Below are 21,475 nucleotides of genomic sequence, written 5' to 3' on the forward strand. Positions count from 1 at the left end.
TGTCCTAGACCCTCCGAGGTATCGCATGGCTCACGGGCCGCAGACCAGGACTCGCAATTCAGGGATGAAGTTACGGTTTACGGGATTTAAGGTAATATCGTAACCCCGAGAGTGCTTTATGCCGCAACAAAAAGGGGGTTACCGGGGGGGGGGCGTCACGTTACCGATCCGCACAAACAAAAAAGAGCAGTATTTTCTCCAGGTACTCCAGATACTATGGGGTTTTTTCCAGGGGATTTGAAATAAAATATAAAAATTCAAATAAATTGAAAATTGAAAATTCAAAAACGTACAGGAAAAATGATACGTTTACTTTTTTCCCCCAGATGTTATTTATGTAACATTATTATTAACAAAAAAAGCAATTTTTTTATTTATTTTTTTTGTCGCTAGGCGGGTAATTGTCGGGGGGTGGATTGTCGGGATGCCATTGTTCTGATGTGTACCAACTTGGATGTCACGGTTTGTTTGCTCCCCAACCCTTTCTTTTCTGTATCCCACATATTTAGAAAATTTTGAAAATCTCAATAAACATTGATTTACCCTAAAAAAGCAATTTTTATATCATATCAATGATACAATGTATCACGATGTAATATATAATGGAAGAATACATTTATATTTAAAATGTACATAAATCTTATTTTCACGTTTATATGAACCCTATTTGAATGTAATTAATCAGCGATAATTCCTTTACTGCTCAATTATAATAATTAAGGGCTAATTTATTTTTTATAGCTTAAAGTATGAACTGGCATTAATGGATTAATGAAAAGGGTTAATTTCTGCAATTATTTGACATTAAAATGTAATTTTGGATTGATACTTTTCGTCCTTTTTCACAGACAAATTAAAATAGGATAAAGAATTCCGGGGCATTTAAATGGAGTTTTTAAGGCCTTATGGGTATTTTTTGTGTTTAAATAGTAATCATCCCTATTTTGCCAGTTAATTATTTTTAATAAAAGTTGTCTTATTTTACTCCCTTTGGATTTTGAGGATTTGGAATAATAACCGTATTCAAATTCTGATAAATTAAAATTTGTATGTTTTTTTTTCTATTTTTTTTTTTTTTTTGAATGCGGTAAAACAGACACAATCGCTAAAATAATACACTTTATACTATTTAAATCTTAAATCACAGAAACCCAGAACCCCCGCCCCCCCCCGTTTCTCTCAAACCTTAATCAGTCTTGTCTTAGATTCAGGAGCCGTATGTCTGTCCCATGCATGTTTAATCCCCTCACTGTGTTACCCTCTACCACCTCTGCTGGGAGGCTGTTCCACTTATCTACCGCCCTTTCAGTAAAGTAAAACTTTACCTTCCATTCCATCTCAGTCTCTGACCCGTTAGGTTTAGATTCCGGTCTCTTGCTCCAATATTTCAGACTGAGCTGTCAATCACCGGTTACTATTTGTTCCTAGAAGTATCTGCTGGAATGCCCTAAGGGTTAAAGGTTACCCGGGTATTTTGCTTTAAATAGTTTAAGTTCCATAAATTTCCCGTCATCCGTCAATCTCCATCTTTTGTTAAATATCAGCCTTTAATATAAAAATATCGAATTATATAGAATTTCAGGGAAAAAAAGTTGTCCGTTTGTCTGCTATTGGAGAAAGCGTGAGGAGAAAAAACACGCAAAGCACTAACTGGGCGGAATGTTCTTATTTTTACTAACAATTTGTTTGATCTATACAAAACTCGTTAGTAAAAGTAAAAAAATTCTGTCCAATTAGAAACTTGAATAAAACGAACTTGAATTAAAGTGACAGCGCACTATTTTGATCCATACATGCGCTATCGCTCATACCCAAGTACTGGATCTGTGCGATACTGAGCGTGAAAATGGGAAATTGGGCAAAAAGACGAAATAAATTATCTGTATGGTTTTTTTTTGTTGAATTCACACTAAATGCAAGGCGATCATGTGACCTGCAGAGTAAAAATAAAAGCCCCGGCTAAAATAAACGCGGAGGATCCGCTATTCTGATCGCTGTTTGTCGTTACTTTCTGCCTCTGTCTGCGCCCTTCAGAGATGAAAGGTGATCCCAGAAACCGACTGCGACCTTGTGAGGTTTGGAGAGACCTGGAGGTTAAACGGAGCAGATAATATCCAGCCAATAAGAACGCAGAACGCAGCGGCAGATCGGCCCCATCCGGCCCCCGTCTGGTCGCCCGTTTCTCCTGCTGTAAAGTCTCAAACCTTAATCAGTCGTTGGTCTCGTCTTAGATTCAGGAGCCGTATGTCTATCCCATGCATGTTTAATACCCTCACTGTATTACCCTCTACCACCTCTGCTTGGAGGCTGTTCCACATATCTACTACCCTCTCAGTAAAGTAAAACTTCCTTCCGTTCCATCTCAGTCTCTGACTCTAGTGTTTGATTCCGGTCTCTTGCTGTAATTTTTATCCTCCTTTGGAATAAATTCCCTCCCGTCCTTTATTAACCCTTTTATGTATGTAAGTGTCTCCCTCATCTCTCTTCTCTCCCCCAAGTCGGACATATTGAAACATTCCCAATTTTAGTCGCCTCCTTCAAACTGTCTCCAGAATGTCAATATCCTTCTGCAGATGGGTTCCTCAGAACTGTACCCACTACCAGGGGCGGGCTGGGCCGGGGGGCAGGGGGGCAATTGCCCCCCAGGCCGCCCGAAATCTAATCTAAACGGCCGCTGGGTGCTGATGCCGCCGGCCGCTGCTACTATAATACTTTTTTTTTTTACTTACTTTAGTTACTTACTATGGCAAGCGGCAAGCCGATCCTTGAAAAAAAAGGTATTAAAGCAGCGCCGGCCGGCAGCATCAGCACCCAGTGGCCGTGTGCGATGGCCGCCTAGTGATGGGAGCAATGCCAGCGTGAGGGTTGAAAGCTCCGCCCCCTCGCACGGAGCTTTCACCCCTCACGCTGCTCCCATCATCACTAGGCGGCCAATCCAATTTAAACGGCCGATGCGTGCTTTAATTTTTTTTTTTATTTAATATGGCAAGCCGGATTAGCTTGCCATAATAAATTTTAAAAAAAAAGTATTAAAGAAGCTCAGGCCGGCGGCATCAGCAGCACGCATCGGCCGTTTAGATTAGATTGGCCGCCTAGTGATGATGGGAGCATCGTCAGGAGTGAAAGCTCCGCCCCCTCGCGGTCAGAGTGCTGGAGCACCGGATGTTAGTGACACAAAGTAGAAACGGCAGTCTGCAGCTACGAGGAGACGGAGGCCTAGACGAAGAAGTGGAAGAAGTGGAAGAAGGTTATTAAACCAATCTTTGTACAAATTATATATTATTCTTTTGTATTCGGTAAAAAAAAAAAAAAAAGGTAGTGTCACCTCTGTCCCCAATTAACCCCTCCCAGTGTCACCTCTGTACCCTTTCAGCCCCCCATGTCATTACTGTCCCCATTCAGCCCCTCCCAGTGTCACCTCTGTCCCCAATCAGCCCCTCCCAGTGTCACCTCTGTCCCCAATCAGCCCCTCCCAGTGTCACCTCTGTCCCCTTTCAGCCCCCCATGTCATTACTGTCCCCATTCAGCTCCCCAGTGTCAGCTCTGTCCCCAATCAGCTTTTCCAGGGAATTCATATTTGGGAGTTTATGGGCCCACTTGATCCTGGTAGGACACTCATATTAGCCTTAAAAACACTTTCCCTGCTGCTGTGTGCTATACGTCCCATAATCCTCAGCCAGTATCATGGGGGGCATTTACCTGGCTGAGCATCAGGGGGACGTTAGGTTTTGCGTTTTTTTTACCATCCTTTGTTGCTATTAAATTTACTTTTGTTAACCCACATTTAAATCATATTAGTATTTTTATAATCGATATGCGTTAGAAAATCAGGAAAAGATGGGCTGATTCGGTGGCACAATGGGCCACTTGACTTGACTTGCCCCCCAGGCCTTAGGCTGCCAGCCCTCCCCTGCCCACTACTCTAGGTGAGGTCTGACCAGAGATCTGTAAGTGGCCGACCCACCGCCTTATATTTAGGAATTTGGTCATGTAAGAAAATGATAGAGGGGAAAGAAGGAGAGAAGAAGGAGAGAAGAAGGAGAGAAGAATCTAATGTCTATAATAGAACCTTGAGATCTTTTTGTGATATCCCCTTTGTAGATACATTTCCCTCTCTATCCTTTTCTCCTCCTTTCTCTCTTTCCTCCTCTATTCTTCTCTCTTCTATTCTTCTCTCCTTCTGTCCCTCTCTTCCCCTCTATCATTCTCTCCTCCTTTCTCTCTCTCTCTCTCCCTTACTATTCTTCTCTCCTCCTTTCCCTCTCTTCCCCTCCATCATTCTCTCTTCCTTTCCCTCTCTCCCTCTGTATTCTTCTCTCCTCCGTTCCCTTTCAATCTCTCTGACTCTCCATCCCTCTTTCCTTCTCTACCCCTCTTTCTTATATTTTTAGCTCTAATAGAAAAGTTTATTTGTGCCAAGACTATCAAAAAATTCTAAAATGTTTTTTACTCTTTATCCCTGACCAGGCAAAGTAATCCCCCCGGCCGTTTCCCTGTCTCTGGAACGTCGTCTCGGGGATAACCCGCCATCACGGTCATGGTGAGACCAGATTTTTTTTTTATAAAACTTCCAACATTTAAGCCATGAATGGTCATCATCTAAACGGCGCAACACGCGACTCTACTTTCACACGCAGGGGTAAAGAGTAGACTTCATATCCAAATACATAACATGGGACGTACTTTGGGCCACGGGCTCACCATATTTGTTTTAATATATCTTCTGTGACAAAGTCCAGCCTCCTCCTCCATCTGGATATCCCTGGAACCTCAGGACAGTTGGCAGCTATTTTTACATACACAAATTTAGTGATGCAAAAAGCAGTGATGGTGACAGTTGCCGGTTATATCACCAGCTTAAACATAAATGCAATATTTTCTTTGTTTTGGTTAAAAAAAAATATATATATATATTTTTATTATTTTATTATTTTTTTCATAATATTTTATTCAGGGACGGACGCAGAGACCCCCGGCAGGAGAGCACAGACACTGCGAGAAATGCTTCAACAAACGCTGCCAAGCGCCTGTCAACACCGGCATCTCCTGCCCGATGACTACGTGCCGGTTGCACTGCGACGCCATCTTCCACATGTGCAAAGAGGAAGAGCACCGTCTATTGTGCCCCCTCGAGTGGGTTCCCTGCCTCAACTCGGTTTTCGGATGCCCCTTCTCTATGTGTCGCTTCAAGCTGGCAAAGCACCTGAAGGTCTGCCCGGCTAGCGTGGTCTGCTGCTCCATGGACTGGAATCGCTGGCCGGTTATCGACAGGGAAGGGAAGCTTTTTGAAAACCTGATGAAGGACAGGAAGGAAGAGGAGAGTCTAGACGTGGCCCTCGCCCTCAGGGATCAGAGCGCCCTCTTCGGATCGCTCAAAATGGCGGAACTTTTCCCAGAGCTTTCAGAAGACCCCAAAAATACCATAAGCCTTCGACAAGCTGATGAAGACATGGAAGAAGTTGGCGCTGTGGGGGGAACGGATCTGAACGACACACACGGTATAGTGAGTGAAAAAGATGGGCTCAGTCAATACGAACGCGAGGCTTTGGCAAGAAGCAAAGCCGACGTGGACACATCCAAATTCTCCGACTGGGAACGCATGTTTAGTAAGGAAAAGTCAACAGCCGCGTATTTGGAGTCCAACACTGGTCAAAACGATCCAAAAAACGAAAACGCGAGCAAAGAGCCGACCCCCGACGACGTGAAAAATAAGTCGCAAGACCAAAAGCAGAGTGTTCTAGATTTAGAGAAAACTGGTTTTGCTCCGTGGCAGGAGGGAGTGTTGGAAAGGCTGAAATCGGAAGTGGATTGCGGAAGCTACAATATGTACCTGGTCCATCATGGCAGCATGCTGATCCGATTCGGCCAGATGGCAGCCTGCACGCCCAGAGAGAAGGACTTTGTTTACGGCAAGTTGGAGGCGCAGGTGGTGAAGACGGTGCACACCTTCAAAGTGCCGGTGAGCTACTGCGGTAGAAGAGCCAAGCTCGGGGATGACCGCAGTAAAGTAGAGAAGGCCCAGAAATTAGTAGATACCTCTGACCTAGCAGTAGATCAGAAAGACTTGCCTCTGTCAGATACGGTCTACACCACCTTGCTTGGTGCCCTGGAGAACGAGCTGAGGGGACATAGCATCTCTGAGACCAAGGCTCTCGATGGGCTCCTTATTGACGTTGGGACACAGACTTATGATTTTGGCATGGATGCCTTCTCAAACAAGACGGTTTTAGCCGATGTTCTTGGTGAAGGAACGTTAGGACTTCACCTGGACATAGAGAGCGAGTGTGTAACCAGAAGACACAACAAGAACAACTCCAGCTTCACATTCTCCTGCAACCTTTTCTTCCGACGGGATGAGTTTCCATTGCATTTTAAGAATGCCCACGCGGACATCCAGTCGTGCCTCGATGGCTGGTTCCAACAACGTTGCCCACTTGCTTACTTGGGTTGCACTTTTGTACAAAACAGGTTCCAACCCGAAATGCAAAAGTCTCAAGTTATCTACAGCAAAGACCTTAAGACCTTTGCCTTGAAGCCACAAGTGGCCAGTTCGTTATATGAAGGCGTGAGGCCAAACCTTTCGAGAAGTCATCGGGGGAAGAGCAAGGACTCCTTGACAACTCTTCCACTGGAGGTCCTTCAACACATTGCGGGATTCCTGGACAGTTTCAGTCTGTATCAGCTCTCCCAAGTATCTGTCTTGTTGAGAGAGGTCTGTGCCACGTTACTACAGGAGAGAGGGATGGTTCATTTATACTGGGAAAAGAAGACCTATTCGCATGGTGGGACATCGTGGAGAGCTAGGAGAAAGGTGAGTGGGTGACTTAAACGGGGGAACATTCCCATTCTCCGTCCATTCTCATCACCGTGTACCAGCCATGTTTATTGTAGAGTACGGGAGAGTTGTCCAGTTCTACGTGTCTATGAACCCCAGGCTTTTGAAGACATTTCGAATGTTCGTAAGGAATACGGACGGCCTTAGTTGGGCAGCCTAGACCTCCAATGGCCTCCATAGGAAGACCTCCCTTTTCCCAAGTCAATCAATTCAGATCTGGTGGGAACTCAAACGCTGCCAATCAATGCAATCCACACCTCATCTCGATCCAGATCTCATCCAGATTGCCCTCATTCCATTTCATGTTTATCGTTACCAATGGTTTGGGGGTCTCCAAGGTTTATCTCTGCCTCCCTGACTGGATCCTCCTACATAGGACATAAAGTCACTTTATTATCAAATTAGGAAAAAACCCCTTACTTACCCGATGCCCTTCATTAAAGGAAACCTCTCCCCTACGATTTAAGAACTTTTTTTGGGGGGGGCATCAAAGTCATCTAATACAAGCGAGACCCTCACCGACCTTGTAGACCAAGGCAAGCCAAGTCATTCGCTGACCCAGTCTTGACATTAAACGCATTCCAGTAGATATAACGCCTTCTTTATTTTATTCAAGCCTGAAAGGGTCGGATATATTTAATTTAAATCAACGGAAAGTTGTGTGCTTTATGTAAATGTAATTTGTAATTTTTCTTGCATTCAATTTACTATTAAGGGGTGATTTTCAACTAAATTTAAAAAAAAATAGCAATTCATAATGAAATTTGTGAAATAAATGGTATTTTAGGTCATTTGGAGCAAAATCAGACGGTAAAGGAAACAGTTTTTCTATATACTTCCCTTTTAGGCTTAAGTGGGGGATCAGGGGGGTATTTCAAGGAACAAAAAAATACATTTACCAAAAAAGAGTTTTTTGGGGGATGGTTTGAATAATAAGTTTAAATAACTAATTCCTGGAACCTTTAAGTCCACAAAAGCGGAGAAAGTCTGAGTTAGTAATATATAATATATAATGGATAGTTAGTGATATATAATGGATAGTTAGTGATGTATAATGGATAGTTAGTGATATATGATGGATAGTTAGTGATATATGATGAATAGTTAGTGATGTATAATGGATAGTTAGTGATATATAATGGATAGTTAGTGATGTATAATGGATAGTTAGTGATGTATAATGGATAGTTAGTGATATATGATGGATAGTTAGTGATGTATAATGGATAGTTAGTGATATATGATGGATAGTTAGTGATGTATAATGGATAGTTAGTGATATATGATGGATAGTTAGTGATGTATAATGGATAGTTAGTGATATATAATGGATAGTTAGTGATATATAATGGATAGTTAGTGATGTATAATGGATAGTTAGTGATATATAATGGATAGTTAGTGATGTATAATGGATAGTTAGTGATATATGATGAATAGTTAGTGATGTATAATGGATAGTTAGTGATATATGATGGATAGTTAGTGATATATGATGGATAGTTAGTGATGTATAATGGATAGTTAGTGATATATGATGGATAGTTAGTGATGTATAATGGATAGTTAGTGATGTATAATGGATAGTTAGTGATATATGATGAATAGTTAGTGATGTATAATGGATAGTTAGTGATATATGATGGATAGTTAGTGATATATGATGGATAGTTAGTGATGTATAATGGATAGTTAGTGATATATGATGGATAGTTAGTGATATATGATGAATAGTTAGTGATGTATAATGGATAGTTAGTGATATATAATGGATAGTTAGTGATGTATAATGGATAGTTAGTGATATATAATGGATAGTTAGTGATGTATAATGGATAGTTAGTGATATATGATGGATAGTTAGTGATATATGATGGATAGTTAGTGATGTATAATGGATAGTTAGTGATATATGATGGATAGTTAGTGATATATGATGGATAGTTAGTGATGTATAATGGATAGTTAGTGATATATGATGGATAGTTAGTGATATATAATGGATAGTTAGTGATATATGATGGCTAGTTAGTGATATATGATGGATAGTTAGTGATATGTGATGGATAGTTAGTAATGTATAATGGATAGTTAGTGATATATGATGGATAGTTAGTGATGTATAATGGATAGTTAGTGATATATGATGGATAGTTAGTGATGTATAATGGATAGTTAGTGATATATGATGGCTAGTTAGTGATATATAATGGATAGTTAGTGATATATGATGGATCGTTAGTGATGTATAATGGATAGTTAGTGATATATGATGGCTAGTTAGTGATATATAATGGATAGTTAGTGATGTATAATGGATAGTTAGTGATATATAATGGCTAGTTAGTGATATATGATGGATCGTTAGTGATGTATAATGGATAGTTAGTGATGTATAATGGATAGTTAGTGATATATGATGGATCGTTAGTGATGTATAATGGATAGTTAGTGATGTATAATGGATAGTTAGTGATATATGATGGATCGTTAGTGATGTATAATGGATAGTTAGTGATGTATAATGGATAGTTAGTGATATATGATGGATAGTTAGTGATGTATAATGGATAGTTAGTGATATATGATGGATAGTTAGTGATGTATAATGGATAGTTAGTGATATATGATGGATAGTTAGTGATATATGATGGATAGTTAGTGATATGTGATGGATAGTTAGTGATATGTGATGGATAGTTAGTAATGTATAATGGATAGTTAGTGATATGTGATGGATAGTTAGTGATATATGATGGATAGTTAGTGATATATGATGGATAGTTAGTGATGTATAATGGATAGTTAGTGATATATAATGGATAGTTAGTGATGTATAATGGATAGTTAGTGATATATAATGGATAGTTAGTGATGTATAATGGATAGTTAGTGATATATAATGGATAGTTAGTGATGTATAATGGATAGTTAGTGATATATGATGGATAGTTAGTGATGTATAATGGATAGTTAGTGATGTATAATGGATAGTTAGTGATATATGATGGCTAGTTAGTGATGTATAATGGATAGTTAGTGATGTATAATGGATAGTTAGTGATATATGATGGCTAGTTAGTGATGTATAATGGATAGTTAGTGATATATAATGGATAGTTAGTGATATATGATGGCTAGTTAGTGATGTATAATGGATAGTTAGTGATGTATAATGGATAGTTAGTGATATATGATGGATAGTTAGTGATGTATAATGGATGGTTAGTGATGTATGATGGATAGTTAGTGATATATGATGGATAGTTAGTGATGTATAATGGATAGTTAGTGATATATAATGGATAGTTAGTGATATATGATGGCTAGTTAGTGATGTATAATGGATAGTTAGTGATATATGATGGATAGTTAGTGATGTATAATGGATAGTTAGTGATGTATAATGGATAGTTAGTGATATATAATGGATAGTTAGTGATATATGATGGCTAGTTAGTGATGTATAATGGATAGTTAGTGATATATGATGGATAGTTAGTGATGTATAATGGATAGTTAGTGATATACCGGTATAATCCCCGGATTGTATTTGGTCACTTGGGGTAGAAAATTGTTTGAATTGACCATATTTTGGTTTGATTTCCAGGTGTGGAATTTCAGCAGCTTATTCTCCCCCGTTCATCGCTGGCAGTTCCATGACATCCCCTCTATGTCCGAACACCTTAAGGTTTGTCCGTTCAACGCCAAGGAAGTTAAAAAACAGAAATTCCAGCTTCCCAGCGTATTCGAGACGCAGAAGGAGAACAAGGAAACTTTGCTCTCCCTCCGAAAGAAGCTATGACCGAAAAACATGGCATGAAAGGGTTAAAGAAATAATAATTATGGATACGGGTAGAACAGGGTAAACGCCGAGGGACTTTTGAAGTCTTTAGGATGCTTCCAGTGTTAGGCTTTTAAATTATTATTCCAAAGATCCAATTGCAGCGACTCGCTAATAACGTCCTACTGCAATCCATGGCTTGTCAGGAGGTAAAAGGTATTCTGAATGAAGTCACCTGTGTTCAAGCAGGGGTTCCGGCTGTGAAATATGCGCCGATATCATTAAATCCAAGGAGAATATTAAAGGAGTCAGACTGCGTGACACCCAGTAACTTACACTATTTACCCTGAGAGTCTGGGGCAAACGACTCTCAAATCGATAGAATGCGATAGGTAGCAGTGATTTATAGACAGATCTGTAGGTTGTATTCCACGTTTACCGTAACTGTTTCACGGCGTTTGTTCTCGGGGGACGGGGGCAGCGGGGACATCATTCTCGGGGCATTCGACACGAAGATACAGGCAGAGGCTCCTAGTTAGACTATGAAAGTCGGCCCTTTCGGACAGGTTGTGCTTTTTCTGTTTCCCCCTCCTTGTCCAACAGCAAGGACGCCGGTCCTGGTAATAAATCGTTAACGCCCAGGACAAAGCCTAGCGCTGCGGAAACAAGTTTATTTATAGTAATTTGAGGCTTTATAAATATAAGATATTAATACGAACAGCTTCCGGTCCGTGCGTTGCAAACTCAGCCTGTCCTGTTTATGTTGGCGATGTTGATCCGGAGACCCGGCTTGGCTTTGGTAACCAGTTCTGGGTACTTTGTGTCTCAGCGTTGGTATTACTGACAGCAAAGCATTCTTACCCGGAGCACAAAAAAAAACAAAAACATAAAATTATGACAATAAAAGGGTTTTGCTTTTTGGTCCAACGAAGTGTTCTGATTATTGATCAGGTGCTGGGGCTTTAACTACTAAGGAGCGGGGTGGGAGAAAGCCTCGGGGCTGAGCGGACCCCGGTTACATTTGGCCATATACGCTTCTGGTCCATTTGTGGCCTTTGTACCCCAGTTATACCCCATTCTAATGCGGAGAGTGTGGGGCGCGCAGGGTCTGTCTCAGGGCAGTTGGACTCAGGGACCCCCTGGTCTCAGCAGCCCTTCGTCCCGCTCATCTTTCAAGGCAGTTCTGGGAGTCTCGGCCGCAGCATCTCCTGATCTCTCCTAAGCTTTCCCCGTTAGAATAAAGCCGACGCAGACGATTTAAACCCTTTCTGCCCAGCTGGGGTATTAGCAGAACGTTCTGCCCCTCTCCACACTGCAAAGCCCTGGGTTGAGATCACCGGAGGGCAGGATTACCCAGCACAGACCGAAAGACTGATTCCTGCCGTCCGCTCTCACCCAGCACTCTCAGCCGTTACCCCGCGAGACACCCCGACATTCCCAACATCAAAACCGGACACCATGTGCAAAAGAGAATATTTAATGACGATATAAATACGGCGGCCGACGCACAGATCTGTCGCACCGGAATCCCCTTTCCAGGTGTCTAAAAGTCACATCCGGGCCCCACAGAGCCTCACAAAGTCCCGCTGCAGAAGTCGCCTGCACCCCCAGTGGGCCGGACCGGCTCGTCCAGGAGGCGCCAGGGGCGAAATAACAGCAGCCGCTCCCGGTAAAGGAGGTCTTTAAGCACTTTGGTGGAAGTGCCTCCATGTTCTGAGATCCAGGAGAAGCCGATTTCTGTGCGTGAAGACGGGACCTGGGGTAACAGAAACAGAATTTGCCAGCAGATCGGCCCTATCCGGCCCCCGTTTCTCCTGCTCTAAAGACTCAAACCTTAATCAGTCGTTGGTCTCGTCTTAGATTCAGGAGCCGGATGTCTATCCCATGCATGTTTAATACCCTCACTGTATTACCCTCTACCACTTCTGCTGGGAGGCTGTTTCACTTAGAGGGTGGTAGATAAGTGGAACTTCCTTCCAGCAGTACCTGCACTGCACGAAGCATACAAAACCTGGTAGGTATTGTGTTATTGCTGTGAAATGCCCCTGTGTCTAACTAGATGGTGGACGTGGGGGACAAGTCCCCTGAAATATCAGCAGTGGGGAGGAAAATATATCAAATGGCCAACTCCGCCCACCCCCCACCCCCCCACGGCGTTTACTCCGTCTGTAGAACAATCAGTCTGTGCTGGACTCACCGGGTCAGACAATCATCACCGTATTATTCCTCTCACTTCTCCGGACTCGCCTCATCCGCGTCATTGTTCTGCTGCGTGAAATAATCTCAATTTCCATCTGATTAATTTGCCGATTCACCATTTCCATGAGACCCTTGGAACAACAAACAAACAAACGTTTAAAAACCGCTAAGAAATGCAAATCTTCTCAAAACGGAACAACCTTCCAGCAGAAGTGGTAGCGGCCAACACAGTAAGGGAATTTAAACAAAAACAACCCACACTAGATAGGAAAAGGGAAAAAAAACCAAACGCATTCAAAATACTCCTGCATGCAGAGGGTTTTTAGGGCATCTCATACTTACATCAATCTGAGCCCGGCACCGGAACACCCCAGCCTGCGCGACGCTCCCCGTTCTCGTGGATGGAGGGTCCTTTCCTGGTCCGCCGTCTTGCTGGCGAGGTTTTGTTATGGGGGAGTCACGCTGCGGGAGAACAGATTTCACACACACTATATAATAATATTTATATATATATTATATACACGTATATATTAAACTCCCCTCAGCGTAAGAGGAGACAACGCAGAGATCAGAACGCTTTGTGATTGGCCCTTTGGATTGTGGCCCCCCTGGACCGTCCACCTAAAGCCAGGAAACACCATTGATAGATATCACCCATTAAAGTTTCAGGGCGATATATATTATATCCGGTGATAAAATAAAGTTAAAGTGTTTCCTATGAGCAGCCCACGGTCCGTCCCGCCGGGGTTATTGCCGCCGAGCTCCAGGTAGATCAGGAGTTACCGGTTAAACCCACGTTTGGATCCAGGAGCCGGTCGCACCGTACGAGGCTTCTCTGCAGATCTTCAAGGTCGCCCGCAGCCAGCCAGGAGTTGAGTCCGTGGAAAGCCTCGTGGCCGGAGCCGCTAGGACTCCACGGTGCCGGGTCCGCCAGGTCCTTTCCAGAACAGCCACCCTGCTTAAGAGCTTCCAGAGCCAGGTCTGAAACAGGAGAGAAGAGGCAAAGGTGGAGATCCTTCCCAAAATCCGAAGCCTCCGTCGCTAGCGTGGATCAAGTCCGACTCAGTTTTATTTTTACCCCGGTTGTAGTTTTTGCCCCATAATATACCGTATTGGCTCGGATATAGGCCGCCCCCTAAAAGTTTGGTGCTTTTTTAAAGAAAAAGTTTTTTTCTTTAAAAAAGCACCAAAAAAACATGCTGCCACTCTGCCCCCCCCCCGAGATATGCTGCCACTGTCCCCCCCCCCCCCGAGATATGCTGCCACTGTCCTCCTCTGCCCCCCGACTTACCGGAGCTGACTCCCGGGTGTCTTGCGAGGCCGGCGGGGGACATCTACGCAATACAACTTCCGGTGCCGGATGTGCGTATTGCGTAGATGTCCCCCGCCGGCCCCGCAAGACACCCGGGAGTCTGCTCCGGTAAGTCAGGCGGGGGGCCAGAGGTAAAACGCATCGTGCGGTTAGACAACCTCCCGTGCCGGCACCCCCCCCCCGTGGGAAGTGCTGGCAGGGGAGGCTGTCTGAGCGTATCGGGGAGTAGGATGTGGGTCCCCTGCACTGCTGCGGGGGATCTGTATCCTAACCCCGCTGCCTGCCCGGCGCCCGGGACTGCATGTTAGACCCCGAATATAGGCCGCACCCCCACTTTAAAGACTTAAAGTGGGGGGAAAAAGTGCGGCCTATATTCGAGCCAATACGGTAATATTTTCAGGCAGCTGCATATCAGCCGTTTGAATGATTCTCGCTCTGTTATCTGACCCCCGATCTACTAAACCCCCCGACTCCTTATCATACTGCCTGTGGGGGACAATAGAATGGCTCAGTCTTAATCACTCAACCGGACTGACGACACTGATAGTCTTTGCAGGAACAGACTTTATTTACTATTCACGCCAATCGTAAAAAATATAAAAATAAAACCCCCCACTTTTCTTCTTTTGGTCCTTCATGCCACCCTTACCGCTGAATAAATAAATACCCGCGGCACTTACTGGCTTTCTCCAGGTCTCTGGAGACGGTTTCCGCTCGGCGCTCGAGGCCTCTCAAGCGACATTCAAAGCCTCGTAAGTAAATCTTGTGCCTCTTCAGATCGGTCTTAACGGAATTTTTTAGTCTTTTGATAGAGACTAAATTTACCTTTAAATAGAAAAGTCAGTGAGACAGGAGGAGATGGGGAGGAAAAATAAAAAGTGGAAGCCGTAACATTTGCATTACGAGCCTTCTCGAAAAGCGAGAGAATCAGCACAGAACCAGAATCGAAATAAATTTCGGGGTGGAAAAGATATTAAAGAGACCGTTACAGCGGTTATTTCACACCCTTTACGGCAGGAACACAAGACCTTTTCATTTGACCTATACATTGGGAGTCGTGTTTAAAACAAACGCTACAGAATACGATGGCGCTATATAAAAAAAACACTATTATCACCCCGGCAGACAGACAGACAGACGCGCCCCCCTGGAACCGTCACTGACCTGCTCTTGGTCACAATCACTTTGTAAATCTCCTTCCAGCCCAGACTCGGGGGTCAGCGAGTAGAGAGATTCTGTGGGGCAGAAAAGCCGGATAAACTCTCTGCAGCGGGACTCTGTATTTCCTAAACATCCCTCGCGATACATGGAACGGCCCAAAACCCAAGCAGGGGGCGCTCAAACAAACAATGCACAGTTCATGGATCACTGAACCAGATGATCCGCCGGGGTTACACGTATGTTCACATGTCGCCCTGTAGCCTGTCTCCTTACACATCTCCGACTCACCAAGCATAGTCACGTTCGGGTCGCTCTTGCCGAGGGTCACTCCTCTTCCGGGCGCACAATCCCCGTGACCCAAACACGGGCCGTCAAACATCTAAACACAGCAAAGAGATTAACGAAGCAAACGCAGCGATGCCATAACTACAGGGACCCCCGCTATGCATAACGCCCCCCGTCCACAGACCTTTAAAATATCTGCCAGTAACGCCATCACGGACCCCAACAACGGCTTGGAGCGGACGAATTCCACCAGGAGAAGCGAGTGCTGTACGGAGGAGCATCTGCAGAGAATGTCAATAAATATAATACGTCTCTATATCTACCACATACATACAATAAACCAAGGATTTATTATTAGGTCGCCCGTCTCTCCTGCTGCAACGACTCAAACCTTAATCAGTCGTCGGTCTCGTCTTAGATTCAGGAGCCGCATGTTTAATACCCTCACTGTATTAGCCTCCTCGACCCGTTCTACTCTACGGAGCCGGTAGGCACTAAGTAAATCCGGCCGTAAAAAACTCACCCGTAACGTCTGCAGGCGCGGCGAATCTCCTCCGCGAAGGCTTTGGCGTTGGACGCTTGTTGAGAACACAAAAGAAGGCAGATGACGGAGTGGATGGAGCGGAGGTCTGCTGGGGGGGCTGCGCAGGTTCTACGATCATTCGCAGGGAAGCTGTATTCCAACAGACACTGCGGGGAAGAAACAGAAGCTGGATGCAGAAATACTGCAGCTTGACACCAGCGAGGAACAAGCGCAGCGGTCTAGAGACATTTTATTGGGGTATGGTGGGGTAGCTTGGCTGTCCTTACCCTGGGCACCGACCATCATATACGCGGAGTGTCAGGGTATGACATCATAACCAGCACACTGCATGCGAGGAGAAGGTCCGCCACGGCAGCCACGCCAGCTGGGCACAGAACTGCATAAAGTACACGAGCCGGTTCCAAGGGATCCCCGATGTCCCCCGCCAGCCAATGGAGTAGCCGATCTCCCAGCGATCTGCCCCTCATTTATACAGCAGAAGGGCTGCCCCCCCCCCCCGAAACTGACGCCCTCGGCCAGAGCACGCCACTGGGTACAGCTACTATATACTGGGAAAGGCAGTCCCTGCCCCAAAGAGCTTACAGTCTATGCCTACTTTGTAGCGTCTAACCTAAACCTTAAAGTGAGGCCAACTAATCCCACAAGTCTTAGCCATGAAGTCCAGAGGTGCTAGGCAGCATGGGACTTGTAGTCCCAGGGTGCTGGCTGATAGGGGTCTAGAACTTTACGCAGAGCGCCTCCGTACCTCCTGGAGAAGCTGCAGACACTCCTGGATGGGAAGGATCTCCTGGGGGGGGCCACTTTTCTTACACTTCCTTCCATAGAGTTTTCTGAGCTGTAAATGATTTTGCCTACAAAACAAAAAAAACAAAAAAAAAAAAAAAAGTACAATTCTCTAGCAGTCAGACACAGAATTATTTCACCCCAGTGGAGGGCATTAGTGTAACCCCCACGAGGGCGCTAGAAGCAGGAGAGCCGCTTGGTCTAAAGCCACACTGATCAGGAAACTCACTCGGCACCAAAACACCACATCCGGCTCCTGGGGGCCATTTGGGGCCCTCTGGGAGACGATACATGCCAGTGACAACCAGCAAGCAGGTTCCCACAACCCTCAGCCAGACGCTGGCTTAAGAATTACTGGATAACCGCATTATTAACACAGGCCAAAATATTCATTATTATTATTAATTAATGAATTAATGGCCAAAACACCAGCAAGATGTAAAGATCAAGCAGGCACAATGCATCATGGGACGTCAGGACGCACGTTCCACTTCCTTACGGTTACTTTGTGAGCTGGACAGATATAAAATAGCAAGTCTGTGTTTTTTTCATTAATAAATATACCGTATTTGCTAGATTATAAGACGAGGTTTTTTTTCCCAGAGCAAATGCTCTGACTATTAGACTAAGATCCAGATCCCCCGCAGCGCTGCAGGGGACCTGCATCCTCCTGTATGATAAACGCCGGCAGCAGCTGAGGCTATCACCGAGCGCTGGCGAAAGTGCCGGCAGCAGCCGAGGTTGCATACGCACGTACCTTCCTGCTCCCGGGTAGGTAAGTGTCTGGGTGGGTGGGTAGGTGTCTGGGTAGGTAAGTGTCTTGGTGGGTAGGTAGGTAGGTAAGTAAGTGTCTGGGTGGGTAAGTGTCCCCCTATATGCCACTCTGTCCCATGATATGCTTTTTAACCCCCTATATGCCAGAGTGGCATATAGGGGGTTAAAAAGCATATCATGGGGCAGGGTGGCAAATAGGAGGGTATAAGGCATGCCTGGGGCTGATTAGCATAACTGGGGGCAGGTTGGTAAATAAAAGGAAATTAACCCCTTCAATCCCCTATAGACGTACCGGGACGTCCAAAAAACGCCCACAAAGAAACCCCTATGGACGTCCCGGTACGTCCAGCCCTTCGTGCAGCGTCAGGGACACATCCCTGCCGCTGCACGGGAGACCAGGCTGTCGTTTGACAGCCTGGACTCCCCACTGACAGCAGAAGCCGGCTTTGCCGGCTTTCTGCTGTCCGATCTCCCGCAACAGCTTCCGGCATGAAAGCCGGTAAGCTGTTACCGGTAAACTGCCCGATCGCGCAGTTGCAAACGCGCGATCGGGCATTCCCTTCCGGGTTACGTCACTGCTGACGTAACCCGGAAGGTCATCGGAGGACAGGATATCCCCTGCGGGGATATCCTGCCCTCCGATGAGGCACAGAGACGCTACGATCTCTATGCAGGTCTGTGAGGACCTGCATAGAGATCACAGTGTGATCGGTGCAGGGGGATCGCGGGGAGGGGAGTGAGAAACCATCTCTCTCACTCCCCTTCCCGTCCTGAAACAGAAAAGCAGAAAAAAAAAAAACGTTAGTCCATTTAAAAATATTAAAAAAATCATTAAAATAATATAAATACTAAAAAAAATTATAATATGAGCTGTGATGTCACTGTGACATCACTGGTATGTTCAGGAGGTCCCTAGGAGGACCTCTAACCATTACTGTTTAAAAAAAATATAAAAAATAAAAAAAATTAAAATAAAAAAAAATTTAAAATAAATATATAAAAAAAGATAATAAAAAATTCTTAAAAAAAACCTTACATCCCATTGCCCTAGCATAACATCTAGCCAGTATAACCCTCCTGCCCCCGTTCACAACCCCCAAACCCGTTAAGCCATAGGCATAAAAATTATACAAAATTGTACACCTAATAGTATGCTCCCTGGTGCTGGGAAAGTCTGGAAAATCTATATAAATTAGGTATTTCTGAAATCAGGACACCTGAATTGATAAACTTGGAGGGGATTTTCCATCACTTTACCTAATTTTGTGAGGATTCAGAGGGGAAAATGTAAAAAAAAATTAGTTTATTTTTCTAATCTTCGCTAGTTTTTACTAAATTTCTCATTCTAAATTTTCAGCTAATCATCCAACTATGGTATCAAACGAAAGCTCTATCTCTCCTTGAAAAAACAATATATAGTTTACATGGGTACACTATTCACAGGAAAGGAGAATAATCGCTAAACCGACATACCCCAAAAATGGCAAAATTGCTCTGGGCTTTGAGGTACCAAAAACCCCTGGGATTGAAGGGGTTAAAAACAAAAAAATAGTTTACATGATTATTTATTTACTGGTAAAAAAATTTTCCTATAGGGTCATCTTATATTCAGGATTTTTCTCCTAAATTAATATTCAGATTTTGGGGGGTTGTCTTATAATCAAGCAAATACGGTATTAAATAAAATCACCAATAGACTACAGAAAAAAAAAAAAGAAAAAAAAAAAAAAAAAGTGTTGCAAGGCATACGAAAAATATATATATTTTGGTTAACAGAAGCCGTATGCTTTGCGTGGATCCACGCCAACGGGGGAGAAGAGATTCCCCTGATAGTCACTGAATAATAATTATGACATCATCAATTTTGCCAATACATGTATTTGATGATTTTTTATGCGTATTACTTATGCATTCATTTACTCTGTCCGCGCACCAATAACGCTCAGAACCCCCTCACATGTCAGCTTAACGAAGAGTTAACGGACGGGGACGCTGCCGGCGGCGGCTTTCCTCGCACCGGGTCCCAGGTTTTAGGTTTAAGGCTCGTACCTGAAGTGACCCGGCGGGTCGGCGCTTCGCAGCCTCTGCTCCATGATTTCTTCACTCTGCAATCAAACAGCAGGGTGTGAGTTACCCTCACCGCAGGGGCCAGATGGGGCCGGCGTACACTACAGATACAAAATAATAATCCCACATGGCTGACCGCACTCACCTGTGAGAATAGGGAAGGCATCAGCCGCCAGATTATCGCAATTCCCTTTTAAACTCATGTGCGGCTCCAGCTCCCATCACACCCGTTTGGTGTTTAACCCTTTAATTAAAAGCCCTTGATCACATGCTCTTAACCCTATCAGTGCCTTCCTCCCTTGCTTTTTTTAAACTAGATTTACGCTGAAAATCCCCGCAATGCTGACAATATTTGCACTTAACCCTTTTTAGGCCGGCACTTTCTTACAGCCCTTAAGGGATGCTGGAAATTGTTATTTTTTTTTCTGTGTATCGCTATTTTTGGTCAGTCGTTATAACGATAAAGCCCGGAATTCCTTTTTTTCACAACCTCCCCTCCGCGTTTCTCTTTTTCATCACTGAGCACAAGATACTTGGTGTATCAGGGGGCACCCATTTCTAATCCTAATCCGTGTTATGATGATGGGGGGTATTTTAGTTACCCCATAAAACATTCCCATGACATAATTACAGTCGGTGACACCGGGTTATGAATAATCTGGACCCCTTCGGGGATGACCTGGCAAGGGTCTTCATCAGAGCTCCTCAGGGTGAGGCCTGAGCCTGCGCGGTGCTCTGTGGCCCCTACGTCAGGGACCCGGGGCCTTTTATAAATTCAGCTCCAGGGGTCCTGGCATGAAATACACTGATTTGAATGGGTGACGCCGCACACATCAGCGCTTCTTTCCATGTATTACATTATAATGTAAAAATAATAAATAAAAATAATAAAACACTAATAATAGAAATAAAAGTCATGAAATACTCCTGGGATAATTCATTAGAGTCAGCAGCTGTCTGTTAATGCCCCGGGAGGGGGGGGGGGGTATTACCCTGCTGGTATTATTTTATTGTGGGGTGATTGCTGCTGTATTATTGTGGATGACATTGAGCTTTAACTGGCCCCCCCCCCGGACTGCAGTTACCCCGACAGCCCGGCACCTACACCAACTACTAGGCCTGTATCCTCTGCCCATAACAAACATGGCGCCCATGGCGGAAAGCTACGTCACGTGACGCAGTGGAATGACGCGCGCGGTTTGAACCTCGTCCCGGGTGTGTGTCTGTGTGAGGGGACCATCCGTTCCGGGTGAAGCGCCCCGGCGGTCGGGTGAGGTGAGGCAGTTATTAGAGGGGTATTTGCAGTAACCCGCTGTGGGACAGAATGAGATGGGGGTGATAGGGGCACTAACCCCTGGGGGTAATAATAGCTTCCATTACTTACTGTGGAGCAGGGGGGATGGCTGGGGTGGTCTGTAGTTACCCGGGGATTTACGTGCTGTTACGGGCAGGGTGATGAGGGGTATCTCTGCCCCTTATCGCTTGATTGGGGGGGGGGGGTTATATATAAATGCCTATTGAGGGGCAGGAGAATGGAGGTATTATTATATAACTATACGGTGCAGATGTTTTAACCCCTGGTGCGCTGTATCTGCCCCCAGTTCAGGGGCCGCTGTATCCGCTTCCAAACACCGGACCCTCTGTGGTTTATATTTGAGTTTTTGGGGGTGGGTTTTTTTGAGGGGTTCATTATATGCCTAACACAGAAACCCAGAACCTGCCGGCGGATCG

General features: G+C 44.5%; 1 protein-coding gene across 1 annotated transcript; it reads left to right on the top strand.

Annotated features, from left to right (window-relative positions):
* The first annotated feature begins 25 nt into the window (after nt 1–25).
* LOC149280728 (F-box only protein 40-like) lies at nt 26–10,640 on the top strand. Its single transcript, XM_089500135.1, has 3 exons — nt 26–91; nt 4,955–6,811; nt 10,446–10,640. The coding sequence occupies exons 1-3, from the start codon at nt 26–28 to the stop codon at nt 10,638–10,640; spliced, it is 2,118 nt and encodes a 705-aa protein (XP_089356261.1).
* Nucleotides 10,641–21,475: the final 10,835 nt, after the last annotated feature.

Source organism: Sceloporus occidentalis, unplaced genomic scaffold, assembly GCF_023333645.1.
Source record: "Sceloporus occidentalis isolate IW3139 unplaced genomic scaffold, rSceOcc1.0.p SCAF_148, whole genome shotgun sequence".
NCBI lineage: Eukaryota > Metazoa > Chordata > Lepidosauria > Squamata > Phrynosomatidae > Sceloporus > Sceloporus occidentalis.

Excerpts from the sequence above, each read along its gene's own strand:
- LOC149280728 (XM_089500135.1), top strand. The coding sequence starts at position 26 with ATGGCTCACGGGCCGCAGACCAGGACTCGCAATTCAGGGATGAAGTTA. Across the intron at positions 92-4,954 it reads TACGGTTTACGGGATTTAAG|GGACGGACGCAGAGACCCCC; the intron begins GTAATATCGTAA and ends TATTTTATTCAG. Across the intron at positions 6,812-10,445 it reads CGTGGAGAGCTAGGAGAAAG|GTGTGGAATTTCAGCAGCTT; the intron begins GTGAGTGGGTGA and ends TTTGATTTCCAG.